Below are 9,471 nucleotides of genomic sequence, written 5' to 3'. Positions count from 1 at the left end.
CTTTTCAATTCTATTATTGTAATATTAATGAATTTTCTTCTGATTCCTTATTTGTTCTTGCATTTTAAACCTTCATCTAGAATTTATCTTATTGGAACCAGTGAAGTTGATGTGCAAATTTTCCCACTAAATATCTAGCCACTTATATTTTTCTCACTGGATTAAAATGCCACCTTTCACATATACTGACTTCTCAAATGTATTTAGATATAATTCCTTACTCTTTCTGTTTCATTAACTTTGTATTTTTGTGTCAGCATCATACTATTTTTTATTAATTTTTGTAATTTGTTTAAATATTTTGTAGGGTAAGTCTGTTTTCATTACTATTTTTTAATATTTCTGATATTTCTCATATTTATATTCTTCCAAATGAACTTCAGAATTAATTTTTCAAGTCAAAAATAATATCTCTTTGAAATGTATGTACTTACTAAGAATTAATGTCTTTATAATATGGAACCTTTCTATTTAAATATATATACTATATCCCTCTTTTTAGTAAGTGTTATTTTGTTTCCTTAGTAGGGCTGAATGGTTGTAATACTTTGTGTATTTCTTGTTTAGTTTATTCTAAGGAATTTGATTTTTTTCAGAGATGCTGTGACTGGAATCATTTTACACAGTAATATTTTCTAAATGATTTATATGAAAATTATTTTCATTTTGGAGTATGTTAATTTACTTATTCTCTTTGTTCTAATAATTTTTCAGTTGATTTCTTTTGGTTTTCAAGACAGATTTTAGTTTGATCTACAAAGATAGAATTATTGGAAAAGATGTGGCAAAACTAAATCTTGTGTTCCTCTAAAATTGATTTTGCTAGCACTTTTTGCATCTTCACTTTTTTTCTACATTTTAAGGCCATTTTTCTAGTGATTTAGTATTAAGTTTGTTCCTAGTTGTTATTTTTTATGGGTAGATTTGTTTAGATGTAGACATAGCTATACATACAGAGACATATATGTAAACATTGACTGGAGAATTATACTCTTACAGCTCAGCAGCAAATGCTGAAATTTCATCAAATACCTTTTTATCTAAAAATATTGTCTTAAACAACTTACCTTTGAGTAAAATATGGTGTTTTTGGATGAAGTGCACCCCCAGGGATCTCAGGTTGAGAAGCACTGCTCCATAACACACCTCTTACTATTCAGTTGAGCCGTAAGTTCAGTGTCTGCATAACTATATACATTTAAAACATATTCATTTCCAATCTCATTTGATACCTATTTAATTTCAGGTTAACGTGTTTACTGGGTTTGAATTTAAATATGAAGAAATTATCGTCCACTTATTATTTTAAAACATTTTTTTCCTTAAAATGATGACTCTTCTCACTCTTACATATTTAACCCAAAATCTTAAAGAAAGCATTTTCATCATCATAGCCGCTATGATGCCTTGATTCTGCCTCATCTCTATGATAAACACGAAGAGTACAGGGAGATTTTGAGGATCTTTTTGTTTACCTCAAAAAAGAAAAACCCTTCATAAATCAAAATTTACTGAATTATGAAAGAGGTACACCTTCTAGCTGAAAGGAACTTTTTAATAGAAAACTTATATATGAAGGTAAAAAGTCTCATCCTCTTTCTCTGAATGTAACTTTGTTTTGTACTTGGAACCCAAGGGCCTGATGTTGAATGAAGCTTCTGTTAGCTTCATTTTGAACAGAGGTTGACATTCCCAAACATTAGAGATGCAGACACTGATTCAAAGTGAAGCGGTGTCCTCTTAGCCATTGACCTCTGCTTCGGTCCTTTGGGTTCAAAACAGAACCTTTTGTGAAATGTATTGTTTTGCTCCACAGTCTGTGCCAGACACTGTAATAGTCTCTTTTTAGTTGTCCAATAGTGAAATTGTCATAACTCTAGGAAGCTACTACTATCATCCCCCTTATTTCCATTTTACAGCCAAGAAAACTGAAGTACAGGGAGACGCGATAACTTACCTGAGATCGTGTAGCTAACGATGGCAGCTCTCAGGTTTAAAGCTCAGATCTGTAGCGTTCCAAACCCAGGGTCTTTTTCATTGTACTCACTGTCTCATTTATGTCTCTTTACCTATCTATGTCCTAACTCAATTTCTCTTCCTCCTTTCTTTGGCCCCTTCTCCTGCAGGCCCGTGACCAAAGTGTAAGACTAAGAGGGGGAGTCATGCTTCACACGGCCTTATCATGTTGGCAGCCATTCCTGGGTCTGGCTGTGGTCTTAATCTTCATGGGATCCACCATTGGCTGCCCTGCTCGCTGCGAGTGCTCAGCCCAGAACAAATCTGTTAGCTGCCACCGAAGGCGACTGATCGCCATCCCAGAGGGCATTCCCATCGAGACCAAAATCTTGGACCTCAGCAAGAACAGGCTGAAAAGTGTCAACCCTGAAGAATTCATCTCATACCCTCTGCTGGAGGAAATAGACTTGAGTGACAACATCATCGCCAATGTGGAGCCGGGAGCATTTAACAACCTCTTCAACCTGCGTTCCCTCCGCCTGAAGGGCAATCGCCTGAAGTTGGTCCCTCTGGGGGTCTTCACGGGCCTCGCCAACCTCACCAAGCTTGACATTAGTGAAAATAAGATTGTCATTTTACTGGACTACATGTTCCAGGATTTGCATAACCTGAAGTCTCTAGAAGTGGGGGATAATGATTTGGTTTATATATCACATAGGGCCTTCAGTGGGCTGGTTAGCTTGGAGCAGCTCACCCTGGAGAAATGCAACCTAACAGCGGTACCAACAGAAGCCCTCTCCCATCTCCGCAGCCTCATCAGCCTGCATCTGAAGCATCTCAATATCAACAACATGCCCGTGTATGCCTTTAAAAGACTGTTCCACCTGAAACATCTAGAGATTGACTATTGGCCTTTACTGGATATGATGCCTGCCAATAGCCTCTATGGTCTCAACCTCACATCCCTCTCAATCACGAACACCAACCTGTCCGTTGTACCCTTTCTTGCCTTTAAACACCTGGTCTATCTGACCCACCTTAACCTTTCCTACAATCCCATTAGCACTATCGAAGCAGGCATGTTCTCGGACCTGATCCGCCTTCAGGAGCTTCATATAGTGGGGGCCCAGCTCCGCACCATTGAGCCTCACTCCTTCCAAGGGCTCCGCTTCCTTCGTGTGCTCAATGTGTCTCAGAACCTACTGGAAACTTTGGAAGAGAATGTCTTCTCCTCCCCTAGGGCTTTGGAGGTCCTGAGCATTAATAACAACCCACTGGCCTGTGACTGCCGCCTTCTCTGGATCCTGCAGCGTCACCCCACCCTGCAGTTCGGTGGCCAGCAGCCCATGTGTGCTGGCCCAGACACCATTCGTGAGAGGTCATTCAAGGATTTCCATAGCACTGCCCTTTCTTTTTACTTTACCTGCAAAAAACCCAAAATCCGTGAAAAGAAGTTGCAGCATCTGCTAGTGGATGAGGGGCAGACGGTCCAGCTAGAATGCAATGCTGATGGAGACCCACAGCCTGTGATTTCCTGGGTGACACCTCGAAGGCGTTTCATCACCACCAAGTCCAATGGAAGAGCCACTGTGTTGGGCGATGGCACCTTGGAAATCCGTTTTGCCCAGGATCAAGATAGCGGGACGTATGTTTGCATCGCTAGCAACGCCGCTGGGAATGACACCTTCACAGCCTCCTTAACTGTGAAAGGATTCACTTCAGACCGCTTCCTTTATGCAAACAGGACCCCTATGTACATGACCGACTCCAATGACACCGTTTCCAATGGCACCAATGCCAATACTTTTTCCCTGGACCTTAAAACAATACTGGTGTCTACAGCCATGGGCTGTTTCACATTCCTGGGAGTGGTTTTATTTTGTTTTCTCCTCCTTTTTGTGTGGAGCCGAGGGAAAGGCAAACACAAAAACAGCATTGACCTTGAGTATGTGCCCCGAAAAAACAATGGTGCTGTTGTGGAAGGGGAGGTGGCTGGACCCAGGAGGTTCAACATGAAAATGATTTGACGGTCGACCACTCCAGCTATTGTTTCCGTGTCACTGTTGGTAACCAATAAGACAGCCTGGCACAGTAAAGCACTAGGTTAAAAGGCAGCTTAGTGCAGCTGCCCCTGTGTCAAAGCAGGGTCCATGGAAGCAGGAGGACTTCTGATGGAGAGTCGCTGCCTAAAGGCAGGCAGGCATGTGTCAGAGCCCTTCACACAGTGGGATACTAATTGTTTGCATTGCAAATATTGGCATTCTGGGGATCTCAGTAATGAACCTGACCTTTGACTCATGCTCATGGACAGTTATTCAACATTTTCTACCACTGCAAAAGCAAAAGAATAAATAAAAAGGAACAACCTACAATGTAGGATTTACATACTAAAAAGACACATTTGTCCAAAACATACTCTACAGAAAAATTTGTATCTCTGATTCTCATTTGTTAAAGCCTTGCATCATACCGTATTGTTGGTTCAACACCACAAAGAAATCAATATATTCTTTATTCCTTTTTTTTTGAAACATATATGCTGTATATGTTTTAAAGCAATATGAATGAGAGGTTGTGCTTTTAGTTACTCACCACTATCGATCCAAGTGTGATTTCACCTTCCTTTACGTAGAGATAACCCTGAGACTAGATCCCTGGAGTTATGGGCGGATATATGTCGAAAGATGTGTTTGTCTGACGTAGGATGCCAAGAAATAGGACCCAAGGCAAAAATGCTCAATTCTGTTAACTTCTGTTACTATAAATAAAGGCATGTGCCTAGTTTTGATACAGAATGGAATATTTTTTATACTTGTGATATCACACTGGACCAGTTTACTGTTACAAAGTCCTTGGTTTCTCCAGAAGGTGGTGTGCCACTGTTTATACCTGTAAAATGCAAGGTAGGTGTTAATAATGAAAATTATTCATTTAACCACAACTTGATTTTACTTTCATCGATTGCTACTAATGGGTTAACAGAAAATGGAAGAGGATGTGATTGTTATATATACTCATAGGGCACTATTCAGCTCGTAGCTAAGATCAACAATTCAGATGTTTAAAAGCTCTCTGGATAAGGAGGAGTTCTTCTCAGATTCCAACACAAACCGGGGTGATCCATGCATTATACGATCCATGCAACTAAGGATCTGTTTAAAATATGATAGCTGTCTGAAGGCTAGATTGCTTCCAGTCTAAGACATCATCTAGCTACTGCAACTCTGCTGTTGTCTATTCAAATACTTTAAACACAGTATTATTTTAAATGGACAACTTCAGGGTTTCTCTCTGCTTCCTCTCCAAGTAGATACTGATTTTTATTTTGAAAATTGTCTGGTGTAGACAGACAAGAAGAATCTGTCCTGTTTTTAAAGAAGTGGCAAAAAACAAGGTAGATTAAAAAGCACTTACTGATTTTTTTTTTCTCTCTACTGAGTGAAAAACTAAGATTTACCCCTATAAATAGGTTAAATCGTGCTGACACTTTCACCCCTCTGAATGAAGGCTGTTTATCCAATTCAGTTTGTGTTACTGATTGGTACTCAAAGTTAAAATATTATAGTTTAAAAAAAATGACGTCATGCCATTACCACCAGTGACCTGGTTCAAATGAGACATAATTCCATTTGGCTAAAGGTTGAGTCAATGGTTTTCAAAGCATATACAGTTGACCCTTGAACGTGGGAGTTAGGGGTGATGATGCTCTGCCCAGTTGAAAATCTTCATATAACTTAGCCCTGTGTATCCACAATTCCGCATCCATGGATTCAACCAACCTCAGATCACATAGTACTTATAGTATTTACTGTTGAAAAGAATTTGTGTATAAGTGGACCTGCACAGTTCGAACCCATGTTGTTCAAGGGTCAACTATGTTTCTGTGATCTGAGAAAGCACTGAATATAGAGTGTATTCATGACATACGATATATTTAATTAGCATAGCACAGATAGATATCTACATTTTCACACTTTGAGAGAGACCTAAAAAAGAGCACCCTTTTGGACAGCATGTAAGCTGGAGTAGAAGGTCTCTGGGGTTTGTTTCTTGACATATCAGACTGGAGGTTTGACTTTCAAAAAGCTGGCTTTTTTGAGTATTTGAAATTTTGAGTAACTTCAATAAAATTAAATTGACCCCAATAAAAAAGTGACAGGTCCAGAAATTGTTTGCCAACTGGATAGCAACATGGTTAAGCCCATTTCTCCCTTAATAAAGGGTGGAAAATGAGATAGAAAGATCGAAGAATTGCCTGCTTGAATCATTTTTCATTTGACTTTCCTGATGATTATCATACATCTCTTAGAAATTCATTTCCCTCTTATGGCAATTAACTACCTTATTTATATCTAACAATACAAATCAAGATCTTACAAATTCTATCAGAATTCCAACTCGTGTGCAAATGGAATGGAGTCTTTCAAACTTAAAAATGAACAAAGTTAGAGAGAGAGTCTTCCAAAAGTTAATGGAGAGTACTTTGCATGGAGTAAGTACTTAACTAATTGGCCAACAAAAACAGAGAGAGAGAAACATTTAGCAGTTAATAAAAGGGCTTTATAATTCTAACTGCTATTTTCTGTCAAAATAAAAGTTGACAAAAAAGCTTAGTCAAATGAAATTGGATTAAAGTTAACCCATCCGTGAAAAGATTTAGTTATTATTCCACAGGAAGAAAAGAGATTGCACTCTCTCAGGGGTTTCCATACTCTGATCCCTGGAACACTAGTTATTTAAGATATTAATAAGCGTTCTTCCCAAAAAAGAGTCCCATAGACTAATAAGTTGGGAAAATGGTGCATTCTGTAACCACCTCTTGGAGGTTCAATATCTATTTGAGCCTAATAAATCCTCTGAAAAGTCCAATAAACAAGAATCCTGTTTAATTTTGTCTACCTTGGGGTTTCTCTAACTTATCTGAGCATGAAGCACTTCTTCTCATGATGCAACTGTTAAACATCTTGAAAAACTAGAGTTCCACAGAACCCAGTTTGGTCAACATTGGACTAAAGTAGTACTCTTCCGAATTATTCCTAAACCCAATGTTTCCAAGAAGAGTAAAATTACTATTTGAATTGGGCTCCAATAGCTTACAAAAAAAGAGAAATATGCCACCTGGATAAGTGATCTGATCATTAAAATGTACTGGCCAGATAGTTCTAGGAGACTCTGTGACTTTCTGTCTGAAGCATCATAGTAAAGGATTTATAGGTAATTGAATGGCCACTTAATTTTCTACATTCTCACTATCTGTTCAGATCTTGGGTTCCTTTTTATAACTGCAAAGCTCTGATCTTGGGTTCCGTTGACTAGAATTTTGGGGCTCTAGGATTGAATTTTACAAAGGGAATTTTCCCTTATGGCCTCAGTTTACCTCTTTGTTAGGTCCAACTAGACTGTGGTAAACAACAGCAGTTTAGATCAGCAAGTGGGCCAAATTTTCCCCTGAGTAGTCATCTCGGGGCCATCATCTTCCCAGAGTATTTGTTCAAACTGTCCTAAGAAGAAATACAGTTGTTTGGCTCAGCATTTAACTCTGGGTTGACTAGTTCTGTGTGCATATTAAGCATCTTCAGAGAAGATTTTATACTCCCTAGGCATTAAATTTCTAGCAGAAAAATTCCCTGACTAGAGCCCTAATGGTCAGAGAATTGATCTATGCCCCCAAATGTCTGAAATACATGTTATTAGAGTATGATAACTCACCAAACGATTTGGCCTAATGTGTTCCTGGCAAGGGATTTCTACTTTTCCAAGTTCTCATGTTACTTACTTTTTTTTTCATTTTCATTGCATTTATAATTATGAGCTTTTCAAATATTCTCAAAGTTTGAAAATGTAAACCAAGAATTGCCAAGACTTGTATTTCCTAGTCCCAGAGCACATTTTCAGAGCTCTGGTTTTGCTCAAGTTTCTCAGAAATTTTGCTTATCACCAACTACTCCCCAGTAGTATAAAGGCATTCAGGATTTGCTCTAAAGTGTTCAAGGTGGATTCTTTTTCCATTGTTCTGTCAAATATTCTGTTCTCTTCAGTTCTCAGAGGAGTCCAGAAATTACAATCTCCCATGACTTTTTCAAAAAAGAATTATTTAAATCTCACCTGCATTTAAGCCTGACCTTTGTCATTTTCCATGACTCAAGCAGGAACAAATATATTTCTATATTATAAGGTACAAAAGACAGCATGTGATCTTGGAGAAGAAAACTTGAGTAGAGCCCCATGTAGATTAACTTACCCTTCCAGGGTCTCTCTTTATCTCCACATCAAGACATTTGTTTTAACTTCAGGGACTGTGCTCAGAAGCTGTTCAACACCACAGAATATGTCTTGAGGCTTTCTAGGAAAGAAAAAAAATACACATCATTTTCAACTTAGAAGGCTAAGACCTGACCAAAAAAATATCAGAAGTTTAAAGAAAGGTTGGAGGGAGACATTTGAATGAATTTTAATCCTATTTCCTTTATTACTATTTTTTATAGTTATCTTCTAACTGAAGAAACATCAGAGGTTATACTCTTCTTTAACTTTCATCACTGTCTTTTTTGTCCCTATTACCTATGTCCTGGTCACATCTATATAGCTCACATAAGCCATTCCAAATGGATTTTGTGCCATGTGAACCTAGTAACAAAGCATGTGAGGCCAAAGCCATTCATTCTACTCAGTACTTAGGTAAAGATTTATCCCCTTTATTCCTGGGGTTAAAGTCCTAGAAGCATTTCCCATTAGACTAATATCCATACATGAGGTGCCTGGTGATTTCCATTGACTTTCCACCACTGGCTTTGAGAGCCCCATCCTTTCTTCTAAAATCCTTGCTCTCTTCTGATTGAGGACGTTCTGGAGTTATCCTTGCCCTCGTGTGTGGAAAGCCTTGAGGAATGAACCATTACCTGACTTGTTGATTTTAGAGTTGCATGTTAGGCAGCAGAGTGTGCTTCCTGGTACTCTGGCAAACATTTGACATGAATCTCCGTTACTCTTCCCTTAACTCCTCCAAAAGCCGTTCCAAAGAGACCCTTCTCAGTCTCACTCCAGCAAAAGTCCTGCTACGGGGAAAGGACAGCTTCACAGTCTAAGTCAATAAGATCAAAATGAGAGCTGATTTGCCATGATATTTAGCTAAGAAGTTACCTAACAAAAAATGGGTTTAGCAGCCATAGGCCTAGACTTGCAAGATTTAGCCAAGTAAACCATGTTTTAAATCAACAATGAATGAATGACCGGTTTCCAAATCTGAAGTTGGCTTTTCTGTTTTGGTAGCAGTAAATGTAGCTCTGCGTGTTTTCTCAAAAATGTTAGAGAATGGAAACTGCTTACCTGTTGTGAGCTTTTCAACAGATTGTCTAGGATAAAATGTTTGCAGCAAAAAAAAAAAAAAGGCATAATTAAGAAGTCTGTAAAAGCTTTGTTTTTCTAAAACAGGCCTGAACTGAAGCTGATGTTCCTCTTTCAAAATATAGGAATCTGATCAAGACAAGCTTGCAAGTACCCCAGACTGCCCTTCTC

At 38.5% G+C, this 9,471-nt stretch overlaps 1 protein-coding gene and 1 long non-coding RNA gene across 3 annotated transcripts in view; one reads left to right on the top strand and one right to left on the bottom strand.

Annotated features, from left to right (window-relative positions):
- The first annotated feature begins 1,073 nt into the window (after window positions 1–1,073).
- On the top strand, window positions 1,074–3,983 carry LINGO2 (leucine rich repeat and Ig domain containing 2). The gene has a single exon (XM_007130102.3). The coding sequence runs from the start codon at window positions 2,163–2,165 to the stop codon at window positions 3,981–3,983; it is 1,821 nt and encodes a 606-aa protein (XP_007130164.1). The 5' UTR covers window positions 1,074–2,162.
- A 456-nt stretch (window positions 3,984–4,439) lies between these two features.
- LOC129392421 (uncharacterized) overlaps window positions 4,440–9,471 on the bottom strand; it is a 169,545-nt gene continuing 164,513 nt past the window's right edge. The window contains exons 4-6 of one of the 2 annotated variants that reach the window (XR_008618256.1): window positions 8,856–9,011; window positions 8,198–8,299; window positions 4,440–4,845 (exon numbers count right to left, since the gene is read on the bottom strand). This is a non-coding gene — a long non-coding RNA (uncharacterized lncRNA). Of the gene's footprint in view, window positions 4,846–8,197; window positions 8,300–8,855; window positions 9,438–9,471 lie in introns of those variants that run through there. The other variant, XR_008618255.1, reaches the window with a different exon arrangement.

Source organism: Physeter macrocephalus, chromosome 9, assembly GCF_002837175.3.
Source record: "Physeter macrocephalus isolate SW-GA chromosome 9, ASM283717v5, whole genome shotgun sequence".
NCBI classification, from domain to species: Eukaryota; Metazoa; Chordata; class Mammalia; order Artiodactyla; family Physeteridae; genus Physeter; species Physeter macrocephalus.
The sequence above is the reverse complement of the archived record's forward strand: the minus strand, read 5'-3'. Positions and strand labels throughout refer to the sequence as shown.

What these genes read in the sequence shown, in the direction of transcription:
- LINGO2 (XM_007130102.3), top strand. Translation starts at nt 2,163, where the DNA reads ATGCTTCACACGGCCTTATCATGTTGGCAGCCATTCCTGGGTCTGGCT.